At 52.7% G+C, this 21,739-nt stretch overlaps 6 protein-coding genes across 6 annotated transcripts; 3 read left to right on the forward strand and 3 right to left on the reverse strand.

Moving 5' to 3' along the window:
- Positions 1-2,040: 2,040 nt before the first annotated feature.
- BDZ83DRAFT_579115 (uncharacterized protein) lies at positions 2,041-4,651 on the forward strand (the record flags this gene model as incomplete). Its single annotated transcript, XM_060505203.1, has 5 exons — positions 2,041-2,284; positions 2,341-3,470; positions 3,551-3,635; positions 3,690-4,373; positions 4,443-4,651. The coding sequence occupies 5 exons, from the start codon at positions 2,041-2,043 to the stop codon at positions 4,649-4,651; spliced, it is 2,352 nt and encodes a 783-aa protein (XP_060364286.1).
- Positions 4,652-6,337: 1,686 nt separating this feature from the next.
- On the reverse strand, positions 6,338-7,117 carry BDZ83DRAFT_579005 (uncharacterized protein; the record flags this gene model as incomplete). Its single annotated transcript, XM_060505192.1, has 2 exons — positions 6,338-6,534; positions 6,766-7,117. 2 exons carry the CDS (start codon positions 7,115-7,117, stop codon positions 6,338-6,340), a joined length of 549 nt encoding a protein of 182 aa, XP_060364287.1.
- Positions 7,118-10,489: 3,372 nt separating this feature from the next.
- On the reverse strand, positions 10,490-12,228 carry BDZ83DRAFT_623427 (methyltransferase domain-containing protein). The gene has a single exon (XM_060508382.1). It carries the CDS (start codon positions 12,016-12,018, stop codon positions 10,858-10,860), a length of 1,161 nt encoding a protein of 386 aa, XP_060364288.1. The 5' UTR covers positions 12,019-12,228; the 3' UTR covers positions 10,490-10,857.
- BDZ83DRAFT_623428 (ribosomal protein S16) lies at positions 12,229-13,659 on the forward strand. The gene is made up of 2 exons (XM_060508383.1): positions 12,229-12,650; positions 12,868-13,659. The coding sequence occupies exons 1-2, from the start codon at positions 12,576-12,578 to the stop codon at positions 13,168-13,170; spliced, it is 378 nt and encodes a 125-aa protein (XP_060364289.1). The 5' UTR covers positions 12,229-12,575; the 3' UTR covers positions 13,171-13,659.
- Positions 13,660-13,936: 277 nt separating this feature from the next.
- On the reverse strand, positions 13,937-16,012 carry BDZ83DRAFT_779448 (transmembrane amino acid transporter; the record flags this gene model as incomplete). Its single annotated transcript, XM_060515517.1, has 5 exons — positions 15,708-16,012; positions 15,534-15,610; positions 14,872-15,455; positions 14,661-14,820; positions 13,937-14,610 (listed from the first exon to the last, which is right to left on the reverse strand). Exons 1-5 carry the CDS (start codon positions 15,779-15,781, stop codon positions 13,937-13,939), a joined length of 1,569 nt encoding a protein of 522 aa, XP_060364290.1. The 5' UTR covers positions 15,782-16,012.
- A 1,906-nt stretch (positions 16,013-17,918) lies between these two features.
- BDZ83DRAFT_356763 (nuclear distribution protein) lies at positions 17,919-19,201 on the forward strand. The gene is made up of 2 exons (XM_060502553.1): positions 17,919-18,438; positions 18,513-19,201. Exons 1-2 carry the CDS (start codon positions 18,231-18,233, stop codon positions 18,914-18,916), a joined length of 612 nt encoding a protein of 203 aa, XP_060364291.1. The 5' UTR covers positions 17,919-18,230; the 3' UTR covers positions 18,917-19,201.
- Positions 19,202-21,739: the final 2,538 nt, after the last annotated feature.

The following is a 21,739-nucleotide window of genomic DNA, read 5'->3' on the forward strand; positions in this document are numbered from 1 at the left end:
AGATTATTGTATTGCCCAGCGTTCTTCTAACTGAATGGCACAGGAAAAGTTGACAAAGACAAGAAGCAAAACTTGTTTCCGCGGCGGACGGAAATGGGCCACTGATATGGCGGCCGATATCCGTGACTAACCCTTCACTAACTGGGGCCGACTCGGCAACACCCGAAGCCTGGCTCCGGACATCGGGACTGTCGCACCTCTCGATGGGACGATGTTGGTATCTAAGCGGAAATCTAAGGCGTCTGGGATCTCCGGATCCGCAGATGTTGAGTCAGGTATACCGGCGTGACGGCAAGTGTCCGAAAACCACAGTCCTCGCAGTTGCAAATACAATCATACTTACTCTTGCCCTCTAAGATGGCAATGCTTCCAGGTCTTCTTTGATTAATTGTCTATTCCGCTATCATATCATTCAAATCAACATTTTTACTTTGGATTGAGAGGAGGACCAGTCTCGCGCACAATACAACCAACCTGTCGGATGGCCGATCTGGACGGGTGCTCCGACGCCGGACCCGTCCTGTAACCGAACTGGAACTTGCTCCACCGCATTGGTTGACGCTGCGGAAGATGCGTCAAGTTCCGACGCCTCGGCAAGGAATTCTTATCGTCGGCTATCCGAAAACATGACTGTGAAAGAAGATTGTTGCAATGTCCACCAATGAGTAGCCGGATTAAGTGGGCTGCCCCGTATTGCCATGGTAAGTCCGGTGAATCCCCCAAGCCTCTTGACACTTGTTGGAACTTGGCTGGACTTTGGAGTCTAGACAGGGAACGGTGACACAGCGTCTGCATAAATGTCGGAATACGCTTCCATTCAAGATACAAGGATACTGTGCATCTCGGAAGCACTGCGCGATGGAATTGACGTGGTAGGTTCGGCGGTAGAGTCTTTGCCCCTGAAGAGCTTTGAGTGGTCTACCGCATGATACTTCGTCAGAAGTACGCTTTATTGGATTCATTACCCTTGGGAGCATTTTGATGCTGTTCTCTTTCACAGAGACGGAGGACAGTTGCCAAGACTCTGCCACCCGGCCGAGCCCTGAACTTGCCGGCATAACTGAGCTTTGTCGGCTCCCGGGGGTAGCCGAAACTTGCAATCATCTAATCCTTGCAACAGCGCCCCCGACAAGACGAGACCGTCCCCGCTCCGTGACTGCCCGGCATCGGTTCAACCCCGGAATCGGACGGTGGTCGTTGATATCGGCGAAGAAAAGCCCCTCCCAAAGGCCGAACGGCACGGGATGGCGTGCTCTTGAAGCGGGTATAGGATCCAGCTGTGAATGGCCAATGCTAATTAACCTTCGTGAGCACATTGCCAGATAGGGTAATGAGCAGTACCAAGCAGAAGAGGTCTGCTGGGTCAGGCACAGTAGGAAGATGAACTTGGAGGAAAGTTCCGTGTCCCTTAAGCTTGAGGGCAAACATTCATAATGCTAAATGCATCTTAGGCTAAGATACGCGATACGAGCATTGCTCCTCGACGTACTCACCAATTCTTCCTAGCGCAGACAGCTCCAACACCAGACCTTCACATGCACATAAGCTCACTTCGCCAAATTTGATATGTAATTAGGCCGACCGTGAGCGGCTCGTACCATTAGGGAGAATGCTTGCCAGGTGCCTTTCTCGGTGTAGTGCCTGGAGATTCGGCAAGATGCACTTCTTTAGGCGACCGAACCAATAGCGTCATACTGGTGTCCCGGTGTGCATGAAGAATCCTTTCATCAGCCCTTTAGCGAGCTCCCCACGTGCTCCATCGAGTGGCTGACAACAGTCCTCGAATTGCACCCTCTCTCCAACACGCCGCGGCCTGTTCAGGCTGCAGGCATAATCTCCCGCGCGATGGGTGTCCCGCAGTGCACTCAGTGTACCAGCTATTTGGTAACGGCCCGTTTGGAAAGACCCTTTAATTCGAACCCCATCGCCACGTTGTGTCACGGCCGATCCGAACCTTGCCGGACTCACGGACGTGGAGCGGCTCCTGGGCATTTTACCTCCCTACATTGTCCAAACTCATGCAACAATCTGTTTGAAGTCATGGCTGTCGATGTTGAAGAGCTCATTCTCGCACCTTTCCGCGAGGTAGTAGAGAGGGGGGAGGAGTCTGCGAAGAATGCACACGATGCACAAGATGATGATTCAGAAACATCCCAAGAGATGGCCAAGTCGGCAAGCATCATCGCAAAAGAAGGCCAAAGGGCACTGAAGAGATTACAGCCTTTGTGGAATAGCCAGTTCGAAAAGCATGGAGATGTCTTCAAAGACACCATCGCCGAAAATGGTAAGTTGAGCGGTCGCATGCCTGGAAGTTTATCAATTGACTGATATTCGAGTAAGACGAATTGGCGGAGAAACGGAGAGCACTTGAAGAACTGCTTTACGACTTTGAGGATTACATAGAGTTGGACACTTTCGACTCGGCGAAGTTTACCGATATCCAGGCTGCGACTCGAAGCTTTGCCCTAGTGGTATTGGACGCTATTCAGAGGGTGAAGATCGACGTCAAGACTTCGACCATGCCGGTGCACAAGTTCCCGCCATTACCGCCTCTACCGTCATTACCACCGCAGCTGGCTCAGTCACTAAGCGCCAGCCCGCAAATCCGGCCAGGACCGCCATTACGAGGTGGAAGCCACGGAGCCACCAATATATCATTATTTCCTGCCGTCCCGCGGCAACCCAAGCCGCCAATGAGCCGTAGTCAGACGAGAGGCTCACATGGATCGTCGGATAGTGCGACGTTGCGGCGGGCTCACTCCATAGCTGAGTCAACAGATTCAGATCCTGCGTCATCTCGTGGATTCCCAGGCGCTGCTTCTTCCAACAGAGAGGGCCGACGACCGTCATCTCCGGGTATTCTCAGCGACGGAGTGGGCAAGCTGAGGATTGTTACTTCGCTAGAACCCTTACAACCCCGGACATCAGACTGGGTTGAAGAACAGACCTCTGTTCCAAAAGCTAGGCGACCTTTCCGTGGAAGCATCCCCGAGAATTCCGCCGTGGGTGATGATGCATTCCACGATGGTACATTCGTACCCCGAATTCATCGAAGAGGCCTCGACACAGTGACCCCACAAAGCTCAGTGTTTGATCCAACAAGCCCTTCGACTACAAACAGAACGTCGGTATACTCCGATGTTCCAACTTACTCTTCCAACGTAACTTCGCCTAAGCTTCCAACCATCGATGTGCGGATATCGCCGAGCGCAGGAACAAAATCTGACCCAGCTCTTGCCATCGATTTCCCATCTTCTGGACTCTTTACAGACGGGCTAATGCTGGCTGATGAGCAAGCAGCCTCAGAAACTAGTACGCAACACTTGAGATCCATCTCAACAATGGAAAAAGAAGAAGGATGTTTTATAGGGCCGAAGAGTTCGTTTCATCAGCTCAAGGGATTCTGTGACGGCGCACAAACCTTTCGCAGAGGAGGATATTGGCATGGCATCAAACAGACCATGACTTGGGTAAGTCAAGCCTCAAAACCCGAAAACTTTTTGAACGCACGTAACCCAGCTCGGGAACAGTACGGCTAAAACTAGAGCAGGGCGAACCACTTCCAATCGGCCGGTGCATGGATTGCGAGTATCATCATTTGAACAGGTCGCTAACTCTAGACAAAGAGGGTGACTGTAAGCCAACCCGAGTTTCCATTGATTTTATTTGCTATTTCTGACGCCCCCAAGCCCGAGCAAACTTTCTGAAGTATGGCATACTCTATCGTGTGCGATTGCTGGTCAAATCTCACATCGCGGTGAGAACAACAGCGGAAATCCGATACGCGTGTCTGTTCTGCACCCATATCGGACGCACCGTCCACGAGGGGGACGCAACTGTCTTCCAGAGCGCAGATCAGCTTCTTCAACACCTCTCTCGCCATCCACAGCCTCTTCCCGAAGTTCCTGGCGTTAATGTCTTGTATGGTCCAGTTGACAAAGACCATCATCAAATCGAGGACTATGATGTCCATTTCCCATCGCCTCCAGCTCCAAATTCCTTCCCCAACCATGACATATTCACCCAGTTTCCCGTCGCCACGGCTTTGAAGAGCCATGTTCAGCGGAGAGGCGAAACCTTGTTAGGACCTGACGGTAGCTCAAATGTGCTCACATTCTTCGTTGGCGCAAAGATTGTCGGTGTTGAGTTTCCGGAGCAATGGGGCGGCAAGTGGTGCACCGGGTGGCACGATGGCGTTCAAGGTCCCTTTCCAGCCAAATGCATTGAGATTGAGAGTCCGAAACAGAATGAGATTTCGTTCCAAGCTACCAGCGCGGTATCGATCACCACGAGATGGAGATGGGACCCTCCCGACAACTCGAGGGCAGGCTGGCTGACATTTGGGAAGGGAGAAGTGATCAGAAATGTTGGGTGTAAGTAGTCTTTCCCTGTCTTGAGTGAGTGGTTAGGCTCGATGCCAGTGCTAAACTAAGCATCTTCAGGGCTTTACCAGGACCATTGGTGTTGGTCTGGAACAAACAGCAAAGGGAAGTTTGGCATCTTCCCTCAGTCACACATCAGTCCTCAGTCTCTAAAAGAGGGCTCTTTACCGCCAATCTTGAAGCGAACACAACCCAGCGGACCCATGAGGTTGTTTAGCCGAAGAAGAAAAAGTACTAGTACGGCCTCCTCTATGAGTGGAGATGCTTAGTGTAGAATGGCGTGTACAATGCATGCGTCAGTCCTCCCCAACAACTGGAATGGCGGTGATCTTCCCCGGAATGCTTCAGGATATCTGAGACCCCAATAGCCGGTCTAAATCAGCACATCTGTACTTGTGGCAAAGTCTCCAGTATTTACTTAGAAGACTTCATAGGAACCGGATGTCGTGTTCGAACTCCAAGTGCAGTCTCCTTGTTGTGCAATGCGAAGATTATGGTACGAGACGCGCTCCTGAGCAGTGCCCCCCCCCCCCCCAATCACTCACCATTCCCCGCAAATCGCTTTCAATCAGCAACTCGAGTTTCGAGGCGTGAAATAATGAGACGCAGAGACCCATCAAGTTTGAGTGCCTGATTAAACGCGACTGAGCCAGGGAAAATTAATTCAAGTATCGATCCTCCGATCGTTGAGTGCAGTAGTAGAAATGCTCGTGGCGCGAGAGCTCGGGGTGTATTTGGTATATCCCATGCACTGATGTATAGGAAGCTGGAGACATATTTAGAAGAGGAAGGAAGATAACTACGTTTGAACTTCACGGGAGAACAGAGCAGACAAAGCCCAATATTGGGTGTACCTGAGCATGTCAAGCAAACGAGACCCCTTACTTGCGTTATAATTCAACGGGTGACATTCCTAATAAACGGCATCTTCTAGGGCCAGTTAGGCCGCTATCCTTATTGGCGGACACCTTGTTAGGCTGAAGCAGACTGTCTCACAGTTTCAAGACAATAGGAAAAAAGAAAAAGCTACCTCAGCACGTGGGAAGCGTGGAAGGCTAGTGTAAATTGTCGCGAATTCAGGATCCACGATAAAGAGAAAGAAAAAAAAAGTTTACTCGCGGACGATGCCAGCAAAGTGACCGTCTTGAAGTTCATCAAAAGGTCTGCGGGTGTGCCGTCTCCGTTTCGAAACGATGAGAGTCAGCAACCCGTATTCTTTCCTCGTGATATCATGATCTACAATCATGTTTTCCGTAGGTGATCTGACGCGATTTGAACTAGCCGTTGGTTCGCTGCTCCAGTGCTCGCGATAACGGAGCAGCGAAGAAAGAAGGCCCTATCCTAGCATGATCCCAGCCGTCAATCCTAATTGGGTTAACCAGCAGACGCCAACCTGCACGTTAAGGCGGCCGATCAGGGGAACGGCAGGGTTATGCCGCATAACGGTCTCGAATTAGGTGCGCCCATTCCGTATCCATAATTACGAGCCCAACTCAATGGTGGAGATTATTCCATTGACTTTTTGGGCACTCAGGATGAACGGCATGGGTCTGCTCATCTCCGCGCTCAGGTCGCGTCCGGAACAACGCGAAAACTTGGGGTCAAATCCCAGGTAATCCATCACATCATGCATACAGATACCAGGTTCCCCATCGTCAGGGTGTTCTAACGCATACTCACATGCAGGACGCGAATTCGAGCCGCTTGTAAATGGAGGGAGTCCAGTAGCAAGGCTTCAACATTACTCTATAAAAACGTAATTCAAACTTGTGCGAAGGCGACGCCAGACATAACCCATCCGATTTTTTGCGATATAATCCTCAATTCCCAGCCCCTCCAAATGCACTTCGCTAGTTTGTCGCTACTCCCTTCATCGTAGCCGGTTGGTATCATTCGGGTTTCTCAAAACAGCTCTAAGGAAAAAAACAAGATTCGTGCGTGCATCTAAATCTTGCTTAGAAGAGCATGTAGGCGGCGACGGCGACGGAGCCGAAGATGGCAAATGTGGACTTGATGGCAGAGGCGCTGCTGGGAGCAGAAGTGGAAGTACCGGAGGCAGCGGAGCCAGTGGCAGTGCCGGAAGCGGTACCTGAGCCGGAGGCGTTAGAGGCAGCAGTTCCGGAGGCCGAGGCAGTGGCAGAGCCGGTGGTCACTGTGGTCACGGTGGTCAGGCCGGAGGAGGTCTGGGTGACGGTGGCAGTGGCCGCAGAGCCGGAGGCCGAGGAAGACGAACCGGTGGCAGAGGCAGTGGCAGCAGAGCCGGAGGCGCTGGCCGATGCAGTAGCGGAGCCAGAAGCAGAGGCGGAAGAGGAGTCTATATCATGAGAAGTCAGCACGATTGCTCAGGACCATCGGAGTAGAGAAATGTGCCGTCTTCACGTACCGTCAGAGCCAGTGAAGCTGAACTCGTTGGACTGAGCCAGGATACCAGAGTTCTGGGGGTCGACGGAGACGAGGTTGATGCGGTAGGCATCGCCGGCGGCGACCTTGGCGCCCTTCAGCTCGTACTTGCCATCGGCGGCCTGGACGGTGGCGATGGTCTCAGAGACCTCGGGGTAGCCGGACTGGTTGACGATGACGATCTCGAAGCTCTTGGGGTCGCTGGAGACGGTCTCCCAGGTGATCTCGTTGGTCTTGGACAGATCCCAGTCGTCGCCCTTGGCGGGCTTGGTGACCTTGACGGCCTCGGCAATGGCCAAGAATGAGGTGATAGCGACGGCGGTCTTGGAGAACATGTTGTCGGTCTTAGTGAGAAATTAGATATAAGTTGTTTTTGTGGTTTTGTCGAAGTTTTTCGGTATTAGAATAAGTAGTGTGTCTGAGCGAGTGACAAGAACGAACGTCCAAAGTTGATGAATCTGAGAAGTTGGCCGAACACCTTAGGGGAAATTGAGCTTCCCCCCTCAAGCTTTATAAACAACCCATTTGTAGACGATCCCTGTCGATAGTCCGGACGAGTCAGGCCTGGTGCTCCCACCCCTCCTCCTCCACTCATTAGTGCCACCCCACTGCCCCATCTCGTATGCAAAACCGACTTTCAGAGAATTTTAGATTGCTGTTGAAATCATCAATTCATGGTGGGTTGATTTCTTTTCTGCCAGCCGTGACGTAGGCGACTCCCTGCTTCGGGCGTACGCGAAGGAAGCAAATGGCATCCACTGCAACTCGTAAAAAGCAAAGGCCGTCGGCCGTCGGCCGGTATTGCCGAGACTATGGCCCATTGCCGCCAATAGAGTTCCGTGGTTTGGTTGTGATAGCCAGAGACATCTTGTTTATAAAACTTTCAGCTCTTAGAAAAAAAAAGAAAAAAAACGAGAAAGACTCACCAAGAACGGTCAATGGCTTCGGGCTTTCAGCACGCATGCTTTCTTGTCCCCAGGTCCAATCAGGAAACCTCCATTTGTGCCCATCCCCATCACACAAACCCAGGCGAGATGAGGAACACCCATGGTCAACACTGTTGGGGTTGTGACTGGCAGACTAAATTCAGTAACCCCCCTTTTAGCTCGGTTGTGCGGTAACTTGCATGGAAGAGCCGCCCCCGTGCAGCACTGATTTCCACCCTAAGTAATCTAGTGTGGTAAACAAAACGGGCTGTTTTCTTCGGGCTCTCCTCCTTCTGTGCCTCTTTTTCTAGTCTAGGTTACCAGACACGCACGCACGTAGCAGTCCAGAATGGGCGTGGTTGTTAGATTTGTTGGCACCGGGCAGCGGAAAGCCATCGTTTTCCTCGTGTATGTACTTTTCCGAGGCGACGATCAGTGGCAACGGGCCCTGTCATCTCGGTGGACAGACCTCGAGCCTGTCACTTGTCAATCCAAATTTGACACAACCCGACCAGTTGGAGGCTTGTCCAGTCGTCTTTTCGGTGGGCACCGCCAAGCTGGTTCAAAAGTTCCGACGGCGGAGTTCCTGACAGCTGCAGCCTGCAGCGGGATCAGTAAGTGTGACTAGTAGCAAGGACTTGGCGTCATACCAGCCCACCTGCACTTGGGGGAGAACTATTGACAGAAGACTCTACCTTAGCCGCAAACGAGCCACAGTAGCTCTTCGGGGGAACTCCGGGCCATTGTCCCATATTTGGAAACAATTCTTCGTATTTATCGTGTTATCTTCGCAAAGGGGTTACCATCTTCGCCATCGCGCTTTCCAGAGTGCCAGAGAACAACCAAACACACTGCCGCCGCTACAGCCGCTGGTGGAGTGAGTTGTCATGGTCCAGGTGCCCCCAACCCGCATCGAAATGCCGGCACGGTGGTCTTCGGAAGTAGCCGAATGGGGGCCTTGATACAAGCACAATCTTAGCCGCGGCACGAAATTGAGACTTGACAACCGCATGCCGCCCATGCAGAATGCTCACTGAGATGACTCTTTTAATACTTACCTGATGCTGCCTCGAACTCTGTCACTTTGATGTACTACGTAACAGCCAGCCTTGAAAGAGACTCAAGTGAATGATGTGCTCTCATTCCCGCTCTCCGTTCTCGGGCAAGGGGATTACTTGAGAACAACAGAAAACATCGCATACTTCTGGCAATTGTTAACCAGCGCTTAGTTGGGTTTTGTTGGCACACCCCAGGGTAGTTGGCCGGCAGCGTTAAGACAAGAACACGGCAACATAGTCCGTTCTTCAAAGTTTACCAAATTGCCTCCCATGCTGTTTTTCAAAGAGAGAGATCAAGTGGCGCGGAAAGTCCCTACACCTTGCAAGTTCACTTGATCCCTTAGATGCCGGCTACGACTGGCGTCATGCTGCCAAGGACAAACACTTTCTCATGAAATAAGAGTTGCGGACATCTCGAGTGGATTATCGAAACCTTTGATCATTCATCTATTTGACCCAATTTCAGCTGGGCTTCATAAATAACTCGATGATTGATAGGGGCTCGGGCTGGCGAAGGAAAGCCGCCAGTCGTCCCATACAGAACAGGTAGATGACGGAAGGTCTTACTATTCAAAGGCATAGTTCAAACTCATGGAAAAAGAGGCATCGCAGCCATCCTGAAAGAACACTAGAGATATCCAATCCTGAATCCCCCATTAGCTAGAAATGAATCACAATGTCGATTGATGGTATCATGCACGTAAGACTTGCAAGTTCGCTAGCATCAATCCGAGTAAAAGTCATTAGTTTCAACGCCGATGTCAGCCCAAGCATTATTCCTTTGACACAGACACACACAGAGCCTAACTCACGTGCACGATGAACAATCTTGAACCATCAATGTTCGAACTTCAGAAGCAGATGTCTCACATTCTCAACATTCATTTTGTGCTCGCGCGTATTATGATCGTTTTTCCAAGTACAGTGTGGCTTTTTCGGGCATCCAGTGACGGATTCGATTCAGTGTGCATGTATTCACAATACCATGAGGTTTTATGACCCATACCGTCCGTAAGTGGCTCTATAAGCCATGGTGACGGTTATAGCTGGGCCTGTTTTCGCTTTCGAGAGGGATCCGAAGTTTTGGACCACGCAAATTTCGTGAGCTCCGGAGCACCCATCCGCCTTTTCAGATCGCACTCAAAGGTATTCAACAACGTTTCGACCAAAAATGAAGCTTCGGTGTCAGACATCTGTGGGAAGGCATTCAGCATCTCGTCACTTTCGTCCGCGTAAGCCACAAAATAGCTCCCATTCACACAAAGGGTTGTGAGTTTCAAAGCCTTGCCGAGTATGCTTCCGGATAAGGTATTCCTGGAAGCCTGTTACTTTTAAACTACGACAGCATGGGGTCAACCTTGGCAGGGTCCTCTGGTGATCTGTTTGGATCTATGAACCATCTCAGGGGCTCGTCAAGGAATTCGTCAAGGATCTCGTCAAAACATAGTTCTTACCGCTTCTCAGGCAGATCGCCGATCGTCTGTACGATTTGTCTGAGAACGGCCTCGGGGGCGATTTGCTTCACAGTTGAAGAAAAGACGTCTCCAGATCGAATACGAAAGATCGCGCAGCTGAAAGCCCATACGCTCATAAATCGACAGCTACTCCAACCAGCCTGGCTTTAACTTCCTTGAAGCTTGTCTAAGCTTGTCCGTCAATGTCTCCTGTTATCATTAGGTTGAAGATCCATAACAGTCACGCGTTTTTTCAGCTAATGAAATCAATCTCACGTTGTGATGGCGTCCACTAGATGAGCGCGGGTTGTGGAGACTACACTGACCTGCATACACTTCATGTAACAGAGGCCACAGGCAAAAGACAAAGCGCAATCTAGTAACAGGCAATTACTCTTGAGAAGACCAGAAGTCAATCATGCAGGTTGATTTCAAGAAACATGGTGACTTTCATGAGACGTACGGTAGCAAAGCCAAAGACAAGGACACAAGATAGCCGCTAGAACGATAGAATATGGTCGATACTGTGAGTATAACGTAGTCCGAGAAACGCACGCTTATAATTACCAGGCAGTCACTGTCTGGATTGGCCTTTCTAACAGGAATACAGCAGACCTCCAAGACAGACTGTCCAATCTCAGTTCTGCGTGGCCTCTTCTTCCCCTTCCTTCGGGAACGGCTTCCGTCCGTAGATGGAGTATCCGTACCAGTACGCATGGATGCCCAAGTTCTTGGCATCCTTTCTGACGCTTGAACAAAACGCAAGGACCTCGTTCGGGTCCCAATCCAGCACGCGGGTAAAGAGGGCGAGGCACAGGCCCTCGATGCCGGGGAGGAGCGAAGCCGACGTCCACACACCCAGCGCCTTCAGCTTTTCGTCCTTGGCCCAAGGCGACGCCGGCATGACCTGCTTCGTGACTACCACGTCCACGAAGCCGGCCTCCTCGAGCATCTTGTCAAGCTTGGAGGCAATGGTGATGGGTCGGCCAATCTTGTCCGTGGCCTCGACGAGGTACTTTGACCACTGGAACAGCGCCGAATCCTCCTTGAGGGTGCCGTCATCGCACTCGAGGGGGTACAGGTTATCGTGGATCTCAAAGTAGCCGCCAGGTTCGAGGTTTTTAAACGCCTGTCCAATGACCTTTGCCCAATCCTGGAAGCTGCCAGCCATATTGCGCGCAAAGATAAAGTCGAACGGGGTTGTCCACGTCCACTCCTTTTCCAGATCATCAACCTCAAAGTAGCAGTTCGGAGGCACGAACTCGGGTTGGATCGGACTCAGGTCTACGCCTAGAACTTCTGCACCTTGGAACGCATCGGCGTACAAGATAGACCACACGCCTGTGCCCGTGCCGAGGTCGAGAACCCTCTTGGCGCCCTGGTTCTTGGGACAAAGGCAGAATTTACCGTCCCAGGCGATGAGCCAGAGATGGTTCGCAATGTCGAGACGCTCCTGTTCAGTCTCATCGTTGGGAACGAGGTAGCTGCCGTCGCTGAGGCGGTGGTAACTGCGGCCGTTTTCGAGCCGATAGTCAAAGATGCTCGGGGTCACAGACGCCTGCGATTCATTTGTTGTGGCAGTAAGTCCGCTCTGCAGTGAGGATGCGTCGGTCTCGTTCTCAGTAGCGTCGCCTGCGACATTCACTTGTGCAGGAGGATCTGTGCTTCCCCCCATGGCTTCAGGAGAGGCGGCTGCCGGGCTCGCCGGTTGAGCTGCCGGTTGATTCACCGTTGCGGCGGCCGGCTCTGTAGCGGGCCCTGATGATGGGTGCGGGGGAGGTACTGGTGTGTCGGCCATTGCAGATGGGTTTCCTGCCGTGAGGTAGCTCGAGTCGTGGAAAGTTTATTTAGTCGTCGCGCTAGAAAGAGCCGTGACTCATGGGAACAGAGTGGTTAGTTGATGTAGCCAGGCAAATCCCTCCAAGTTTCCCCTCTCTCTCTCTCTCTCTAACAAGTCCGCCCCCGCTTCCCTCTCTTCCACCGCTAGTTGGTTCTGTTTGTTGGTTTCTGCTCATATCACTAAGAACCCACCACACGAAAATCGGTAGGGGCCCGGGTCCCCGGTCCCCGTTCCAGTCATCTCTTCCGTTCCCCTTACCGTTCTTGTACTAGCGCCCAGATCCCGTCGGAAACGGAACAACGTCTTCACCGACCAAAAATTCCCCCGGACACGACCAAGGCCACCGAACGCCTCGCATCACCTCACCTCGCTATACAGGACTGAAGCTGTCTATAGCTCCGCGATCACGACGCACCAAACGCCCGACACCTCAATCGACTCCTCTCCGAACCTCCCGACGAAACCGCCTGCCTCTACCAACCCCATTTCGAGCCTAGAACCTCAACACAACCGACATGGTCGTCCGCATACGTCTCGCCCGCTTCGGGCGCGTCAACCAGCCCTTCTACAACATCGTCGTCACACAAGCAAGGTACGCCTCCGACCTCAAGTCACCATCCCCAGAAGATCACACCACCGTCGCCATGAGATGAGCACCATAACCTCCCCCCCCCCCCCCTTCCCCCCATCGCCAAGCAGCGAAGCTCTCACCGCAATGCAAACCCCAACAGAGCATCCCGACGGACCTCGAATACAAAGAAAGAAACCTCCCCAAAAGCTGACCCTTGACTTCTCTTCACCAACAACAGAACAGCCCGCAACAGCAAACCAATCGAAGTAATCGGCACCTACGACCCCGTCCCCCGCCAAGACCCCTACGACGCGACCACTAAGCCGCACAAGGACATCCGCCTCGACTCCCTCCGCGCCCGCTACTGGGTCGGCGTCGGCGCCCAACCCACCGAGACCGTCTGGCGCTTACTCTCCATGGTCGGCATCCTCCAGCCCAAATTCAGACCAAACGGCACCGCCAACACGGCGACGGCGGCCAAGTCGTTGAGGACACCGGCCTCTCCGGCCAAGGCGGCGGCACCGGCGGAATCATCATAGGCATCAGCATCGACGATTTGTACGAAATTTTTGCTCAGACGGATGAGACGAGAATGGTGTAGCCAATGTCGACTGGGACTGTGTCGTGTATCAAAAGCATCAAAAAGCAACGCGCGAATCGCTGGGGTTGCGATTGGCTCTTTCACGCATGAGATTCGTGATTGCGCAGAACAGAAGGGGGCTGATGGTGGGATTGTACTATTAAGGCGAAAAGAGACGGCAACGGGCAGGCCAGAAACGTGTCTAGGGTGCGGCTCGGCTCGCCCACGGGTATTGACGAGGGAAGGCGAGGTGACGAAACTAAGGCATCCAGCATCACGTCACATTACAAGAGTTGTACGATATAACAACTGTAAAAAGACCAAAATGTCACTCCCGATTGAAGCTGAGTTTGAAGGCTATCAAAAGGCCGCTGTGACTATGAGCCAATGGGCCGAGTCTGTCCTAGAAGCTGGTTCTAGACTAAATAATGAAAAAAAAAAAAAAAAACGAAGGAAGACCAATGCTGGACGTAACCAACGCCCTTGACATGCAGCCACCACGCTGGTAAGGGGTACACAAAGAGAACAAAAGAGGCCCCTCCCAAGAATCAGAAGAGAAGCAGACCATCCAACTCCAAAAATGCGCGACGCTGCCCGTGGGACTTTTGTCACGTCGCCGTACGTCTATCCCGAGTGGCCGTATAGTAAATATATCTGCATCATCGCCTCAATGAAACAATTCTTCCTCTAAACTGCATCTTCATGAAAGACAAAAGAAGCCGCAATCAGTGAGATGCGTGGAACACAATGTTCATAAAGAGGCAGACCACCATGACACATACGCCGTAGATGGCGAGGGCCAGGGCCATCTTGCGGAGGGCGTCTTGCTCAATGTGCTCAAGGTCCCAACGCCACTTTCGCTTCCACTGGCGAGGATCTGTCACATGGCTGGCAATGCTCCCAAGACTGGCAATACTAGTCGTCATAGGATCCGCATCTTCCTCGTCATTGTGAGCATCGGCGTCGTCGTCCTCCTTGTGAAGACGTTGCTGATGGATGCTATCGGGGTCGCTAATCTTGTAGTAGAACAGGCCCGGAAGGATGAAGCTAATGCTGGTTGAGCCGGTACTTCCAACGTAGGCCAAAACTCTCTCGAGACTGTGTACTGAGAGAGCGGTGACATAGGAAAGAACGAGAATGACCGAGGTCAAGATCGCAAATCGAGTCTCGCCCATGGATGAGCTGGATCCGTGGTCGGAGCGTACAGAGGCTGACGAGGGCAGCAGCGGACGTCCGCCCGGAGAGGTGGACCGGCCGTTTGCGTTCGATGCACGGTTAGGCCGCCATTTGAGGATAGCATCGACGGAGGCGCGGCAAGGATGGACCTGAAGAGGGACCGAGAAAGTAACGAGCACTACAATGGCAAGCTGTCCAATATAGGAAGCGGCAGTTGCAGAATCTGGGAAAAATCAGCAAGGTTCGGGGTAGCATGCTCCCAGGCTCACTTACACATCATGACAATATTGCCCTTGACAGCGTTGCCGAACGTGAGGTAGCCAGTGATAGCTACAACAATGTAAATGGAGGCGGCCGTGCCGATGCTAGTGCCAACAACCCCTATGACGCTGCCAGGAGAATTGTCCTTTATCTCATTCAAAATGGCAAACATCTGTCCACTGCATTAACATGAAGCCCCAAGTACCAACCAAAGTCAACTTACGTTCTGATGGCATGTGTAGGCAAAGACAACAACGGGCAATGTGCTGAGGAATGCGACAGCGCTTTCGGGCTCAACAACTCGGATCTCACTCATGTCCTTGAGCCGGTCCGTCGAGAAGTGATAGATGACCAAAATGACGAGGTAGCCGATGGAGACCAGAGCGACGATGCTGGTGTACTTGAGCGAGTCGAGCTTCTTCAGAAAGCTAAGAGGAATAATGACCAGCATGAAAGCAGTAATCCAAAAGTTTCTCTCGCCGAGGTACGGGTTCTCCGCCACGGCACTCGCGAACAGGCCGATAAAGACCTTTGGCATCAAGTCTCCAATGATAATCATGTAAGAAACACCCACTCCAAAGCACTTTATCGCAATGGCAGTGTCAAAGATGATGGCGGCGTTCGGGTACGTAATCTTGGAAATGGCGAAGAAGGACGACGTCCCTCGATCAAGGTAGCGGGCGCAGCGAGACTGAAGATACAGGCCAAAGGCGGCCGTAAGTCCAGACCACATAATCATCAACACTCCGAGCATACAGCCCATGTGTGACACCACTGATGGCATTGCCAACGTCCCCGCGCCGACAACTGTAGTCACGATTCGTCAGCTCTTCTTCTTGCCCCGCACTCGTGTTCCATTCCAAGGGAATCCGCGACAGCACGTACTAGTGTTGAGTAGATTGATCACACTACTCAGCATCGAGGCCTGGCCTCCCCCTTCCTTAGTGTTTCTTCGGCGTTGTCTGCAAGATTGTATTCCATGCGTCAGCAAAGCTCTCTTCCATCTTGTTGATCAGGCTGTATGCGCCTCCTGCGGGGAGGATCGGGAGTCCGGCATACCGTGACATTTCGCCGGAGCTTCCAGACGCAATTGAATTTGCGTTTCCATCAGTAATGCTAGAGTAATTCGTCATAGTATTGCTCGCCCGTTTCGTAATTATCGATCGCCGTCGGTGCCGTCGTCTTGATTAGTCGGTCGTCGGTTCGTCGGTCGTTGTTCGCGGTCGTCGCCAGAATGCGTCGCTGAGCTCTCTCTTGTTCGAGTGTTTGGTAATAGTAGTCGCAAGCGCAATCGCAAAAGCGGAGGTCAGATAAGAATAACCAAAAAATAAAAATAAAAAGAGTCCGTAAGAAGTTGCCGGATTGGGGAGGTAGAACCAAGTGTCCACAACTGCGACCCAAAGTCACAGAATACAGTCACAAGTCGTGAGTTGTGATAGATATGGAGCTGTTCTGTCGATTGTTTGTCGAGCAAAAGCTGAAAGCGTACAAGTAACAAGAGAGGTCGAAAGAAAGCAGCTGTTCGTCGTTGGTCAGGAGAGGAGAAAAGAAAGGCGGCGTTTGTCGGCTTCGCGGCGTTTGGGATGTGACTGCGGCTTGCGGTTATGGCTTGCGGCTTGCGGCTGCAGAAGGTGGTCGGTCGTCACTCGTCAGTGGTGTTCGAGTCGGCGCACCCACACACACTTTCTCTCAGTCAGTCAAGGCGGAGAAGGCGTGACGTTGCGACGAATGGCCGGCGGAGAGTTTGCGCAGGGCAGCTGTGACGTGCTTTTGGAGGAATCTCTCGAAATCAATTGAGGAAAGGTGGTCGCCCCTGCTGGGACAAACCTCGCAAGCTTCGGTTCGGGGTGTAGCGACTGAGTAATTCAAGGTTCTGGTTTTGCGACGGGCTGACGCTGGCTGAATGGGGCCGCCGGGCTGGGAAGGCAGCACTGGGAGGGACGGTGGACGGGGTGGCCAATACTGACCAGCACCTTTCGTCTGTCGATCTCTGAATGCCCTTTTCGGGGGGCGGCGACAGAACGAGTCACGACGGCACGTCCAAGGTGTCGAAGGTCGTCTCGGTCGCAAAGTCGCAGGACGGACGGACGGATAGATCACACGACAATGTGCGATGCGATGGTCTTTCTCCTTCCCCCAAGACGTGGGTAAGGTGTATACGTGTACAAATGGGAAAAGGACGTAGACCACTTCAGCCCCCCCGCTGGTACAAAGTACACGCTGGACGGGAGAAAGACAGAAGGAGCAAGAGGAGGGACGAGAGTTCCCGCTCAATAACCGAGAAGTTTAAAGGTATTAATTATGGACAGGCGGCGGGCAGCTCCAGAGTAAGGTGGTATTAGGATGACAGGACCTGGTCGGGGGACTCGGGGCGGGTAAAATGAGCAGGCACAGGGTGTCGTGAGGGTGGTGGTACCTTGCGTCTTGCGTGGTGGTGGGTATTGGAGCAAGTGGAAGTTTGTCAGGGAAGCAAATGACGAACTGACGAGAGTGTTTGCTACCGCCGAGCAAAAGCTGTCCAATGCCATTGATTCTTGTTACACAGCATTACCTCCCGGGAGCTCTTAGGTAAGAAAACCGGAGACCCCCGACTGGAACTTGACGGGGAAAGCATCTGGCTGTTTAGCAATTCTTACGTATTGCCCAGACCGCAATGGACCTTCGGTATCCGTTCCTACGTGCCTCATACCTGACGGAGTAGGTACTTGGCCACGGCCACGAGGCATTGGCACGTTCCGAAATGTCCGTCAGCGACCAACACCGGCCCGCGCAGGACAAGGCAAGGCACCATGGCACCAAGTAGCAGAATGCCAGCAGGTCCTTACCTTAGCGTTCACCCAGCCCGCTCACCCGCTGACACTTGCCTCACTCTGTGCTTGGCGCAGGGGGCCGGCGTGGTGTCGCACCCGCGAGTTTGGGGGAGCACGAGACTCGAAAGACACTCACATGCCGTTTGATGTCGTTGGTTTTGATGTGCCTCAACTTACCTAATGTCTGTTGGAAAAGTTGCTTTTGCGTCTCCCTTTCATCGTCTTCCCCGGAACCGCCCCAAATATAGTTGGTTAGGATACCGAAGATATGTGAAGAATAATGACTTTGTAATTAGAGAGACATTGTAGGAAATGAGTCTCAATGCGCCCGAGACCAATTCATTCCATTGGCTGCTTCAGCCAGTGAGCTCCTTATCTAATCGCATGTCTTGGATCGTGTGGTCCGGTGGATCGGTCACAAGCCACACTTTTCCGAGCAGCTGGCCACACTGACTCTCAACTTCGAGATCCCAAGAAAAGAGCTTCAGCCACTCAACACCTTCCCTTGCTTCTTCACCTCCCAGCCTTACCACGCTAAATCGCAACCCGCGACGATCAACTCTCGGGGAATTGCTTGCTTGTTTCGACTCACCCCCCAAGTACGACATTTCCCTCACCGGCAATCAGTGATTATCAACAACATCTTGCGCTAGGCATCTCAAGCCTGACCCACGCGCGACGGCACACTGGCAGTGTAGTGTAATTCATCTCCTCGATCCAAACGGCACTCCCCCAAGACGCGACGACGTAACGCGCGATATCCTCCACGACCATGGATAACTCTCTCGACAAGACGACACTCTCGACAATATCCCTCCTCGAATCGCGTCTACTACGCATCGAGCACCTCCTATATGGCCCAACGGCACCCTCACACTCCTCCCAAGCGGACTCGGCAGTCGACACCCTAGAAGATCTCGAGCGCCGCTTCAACCACCTCCTCTCCCGCATCCGCGTATACGGCGAACTGATGAAGATCTGTACGTCCATCAACTCCCACGCTCTGCCGGACCCCAAGCCCCACGAGCATGACTAACCCAGAACCTCACTTCAGACAACTCCCAACCAACCCTCTTCCAGCCCCCGTCGCCCTCCGAGCCGCCAATCCATCTCGCCCCAGAAGCAATCCGAGCCACTGTCCTCGCCTCCGCCGCCGCCTTCCCGGCGACAGCTTCGTCCCTGACCTCCGTCAACGACTGCCCCATCCCCGAATCATCCCAGAGCGCGGCCCTCGCCTCCCTCATGCCTAGACTGCATGGCATTGAAGCGACCCAGATCGCCCAGGAAGCAGAGATGGCCGAGTTGCGCGCCCGGAGTGAGGAGGTCCTCCAGGCATGGTACCAGCAGGGTGTCTTGGGCGTCTCTGACTTCGTCGCCGACGTCGAGGGTCGGGTGGAGATGGTCGAGCGCCGAGTGCGGAGAGCCGAACGAGAGAAGGAGGCCGCGGCAGCCCTTTGATATGTCCCGTTCTTGGATGCGACACTATGTCAACCTTGAACAACGGCGTAAAGATTACTAGTATACAGACGATTACCGGTGGGCTTGCACCACAGGGGCCTGCATATACTTAGAATGCTGGTTATACTCCAGGGCCGCTCGGGACGGCTATTCCACCCAACCAACTCCGAGATCAGGCCATCTGCCGGCACGCATGCAACTCAAGAGTCACCTTGGGTGGGAGCTTTGCAGAGTCGCGACCATGATAACAGCCCCAGCCGGGCCAGCAATGGTTGGGCTTCTCAGTAACCACTGACAACACCATCACACGAGAATTCGATAAGTCGATTACAGCGCATTCTCAGCGAACAGCTTTTCTTCGTCCCAAAACCCTCCGAATCGAAGATAAGAAGCTTTGTTCACTAAGGAGCTTCGCAACGGGATGCTCCTGGTCCGACCTGCAGAAGACATCGCCTCAAGCATGTGCTCGGATGACCCCGAAAAGCTTGGTCTCAGCCGCCCGAACCGCAACGTAGACATAGAAAGCTACTCTCAAGAATGCAACATGATTGGGCCAACGCCCCGATTGCATGGGCTCAACGGATGGGTCGGGTCGGGGGGAAGCAGAGTGCAGAGAGCAGAGTGCAGACTCCCACGTAGACTGCTGGCCTCGTAGTGGCGGGATCTCCCTTCTCCGCGTTTCAGAAACAGGTTTGTCGGACTTTGTCCCAAGACTGATCAATTGTGGCAAGACACACCGAACTCTGGCAAGTTGCTGGTAGGCTGAAATAAACTTGGGAGAAACTTCAGCAAACGCTCGGGCGATGCCTTGTCAGTTTCTGTATCTCTTCACCAAGCCGTGTAGATATGACCAGCGGCAAATTGGCGACAATACGAGAAGACTGATTGTAAACTTTTCATGGATCGTGTCATGACAGTTCTCTGTGCCCATGTATCTAACCGACCTAAGCATATCGGTGGAGAGGCCGCTCGAGTGCTTAAGTGACACTGGATGCTAGAATCGGAAGAAGCCTGATCTACCAGACCAGAAAAGCTTGGCTTTTCCGGGAGCTGTCCAATGCAGCTCTCAGGGGGCCTCGTCCGCGAACACTGGGCACGGATGGCGGGCTACAGGTGATGGCACCAAGCGGCTGACAACCCCTCACGATAGTGCCTCCGTAGCCAGTGTGTCAGCACAGCTTCTAGTTCGTCCGAGGTGATTCAATGGATAAATGAGCTCGACTCCATCTCCATGAGGACTTTTGGCCGATAGCATGCCAAAAAAGAGAAGAAAAAAAGAAGAAAAAAAAAATCAGGACTCAGTAGATCAGGTATGGACACGTCGGGAGTCTGTCGTTGAGGATTGACCAATAATGAAAATGGCAAGGCTCGATACCCCGCGTCAGCCAAACTACCGGGTCACCAGATGCTCATTTCCCTGTTTTGAGACTGCTCAAGCTGACGTGTCAAGCCACACGCAGGATGGCGAAAGCCACTGAGGCGTCTGGATATTCAAGGGAAGACTCTTGGAACCTGTTTGGTTGAGAGCGAAGTAGCCCAATGTTGCCGTTGGCTTTCTTTGCTGGATACTTGAACGTGATCATTCAGAATCCATGAGATGCGCAGGGGTTGTTCTCAGGGATGCTGGCTGGAGAAGGGGGCTGTAGTAGAAATTGTTAAGATGCACAGTGTGCGACAGCTGGTTTGGGAACCGGTGGGATTGCAACAGATGATTTGCTGCCGCAAGCTCTGTCAATGATTCTATCGTTGCAAAGTTCGAAACCGTCGATCCCGCCTTTGGGACTCCGTCTGTTAAGCAGAGTAAAGAATCATGCGTTACTTCGTATCGTCTTAGGCTTTAATCGAACACTCTCCACGCCGCCCGCTCGCGTGGTTGAGGTCGAGATATCATTTCGTTCCAGACTTGGCGTAGTGCCAACACGGAAATGGGGGAAATGGTGAATCCCAGTTTGGAAATAGGGCGGATCCCAGGGAATTTGAATCAAGAACAGTCTCGGGACCTTCGGGTGCATGAACACCACCAAAGCTCGAACGGTGCCCGCCATGGGCCCGCGTCAATGAATGACTGGTGATCAGAGGTGGAGGGAAAGATATTTTCTGCACGCACCACATCTTGCCGGTCCAACAAGAGGCCCGCCGACTCATCTGAAGTCTTTCCGGCCGTGAGACCAAGCCCGTCCGTTTCCATTTGCATGCTGGATAGACGCAGAAGGCTGGGCCTCTCGCAGACGATGACATGTACAGATCTTGTCTGAACGGTTTCGTGATACGAGCGAAGCATCGAATGCGTCAATGGCAGGAGACGGGTTGCGAAGGGAACCAAGATAGCATCTGTGTCAGAGTTGATAGTCACAGAAAGAACCGCCGACTGTCCAGACGATATGCAAATCCTTGGTTGGCGGTATTTCAAATCCGCAATCGTGAGCAATATCGACTGGACTCAAGGCCGATACTAGGCCTCGTTGTTTCTAGTTGGATGGATTCTTAGGGCAAGGTTGAAGGTCGGATGTACACCAGCTCTGTTCCACAGGCTGCTGTTGCTCAGCCAAAAAGCTTTCCGGCCGCTTGAACGGTAGTTGATCATCAGGATCTTCGGAGTTCCCCCAGAAACGCAAACGCATTATGACAAAAGACGGATGTTGGGACGAAAGAAGAGAGTGCGAGTCAAGAAGATGTTAGTGACGTGCGACAGGCTGTGCGGTTTGCGTAGCAGCAACGGCTATCCTAGACCGAAAGCTTGCACGTTTTCTCCATAGTGTCACAAGCTTGTGACCAGAAGCCGGATCGTGAGACTTTGTCGAATATTCCAATGCGTCTTCCGGA

This window comes from Colletotrichum acutatum (assembly GCF_030867785.1).
Source record: "Colletotrichum acutatum strain CBS 112980 chromosome Unknown BDZ83scaffold_54, whole genome shotgun sequence".
Taxonomy (NCBI): domain Eukaryota; kingdom Fungi; phylum Ascomycota; class Sordariomycetes; order Glomerellales; family Glomerellaceae; genus Colletotrichum; species Colletotrichum acutatum.

Excerpts from the sequence above, each read along its gene's own strand:
- BDZ83DRAFT_623427 (XM_060508382.1), bottom strand. The coding sequence starts at position 12,018 with ATGGCCGACACACCAGTACCTCCCCCGCACCCATCATCAGGGCCCGCT.
- BDZ83DRAFT_623428 (XM_060508383.1), top strand. The coding sequence starts at position 12,576 with ATGGTCGTCCGCATACGTCTCGCCCGCTTCGGGCGCGTCAACCAGCCC. Across the intron at positions 12,651-12,867 it reads ACATCGTCGTCACACAAGCA|AGAACAGCCCGCAACAGCAA; the intron begins AGGTACGCCTCC and ends TTCACCAACAAC.
- BDZ83DRAFT_356763 (XM_060502553.1), top strand. The coding sequence starts at position 18,231 with ATGGATAACTCTCTCGACAAGACGACACTCTCGACAATATCCCTCCTC. Across the intron at positions 18,439-18,512 it reads CGGCGAACTGATGAAGATCT|ACAACTCCCAACCAACCCTC; the intron begins GTACGTCCATCA and ends ACCTCACTTCAG.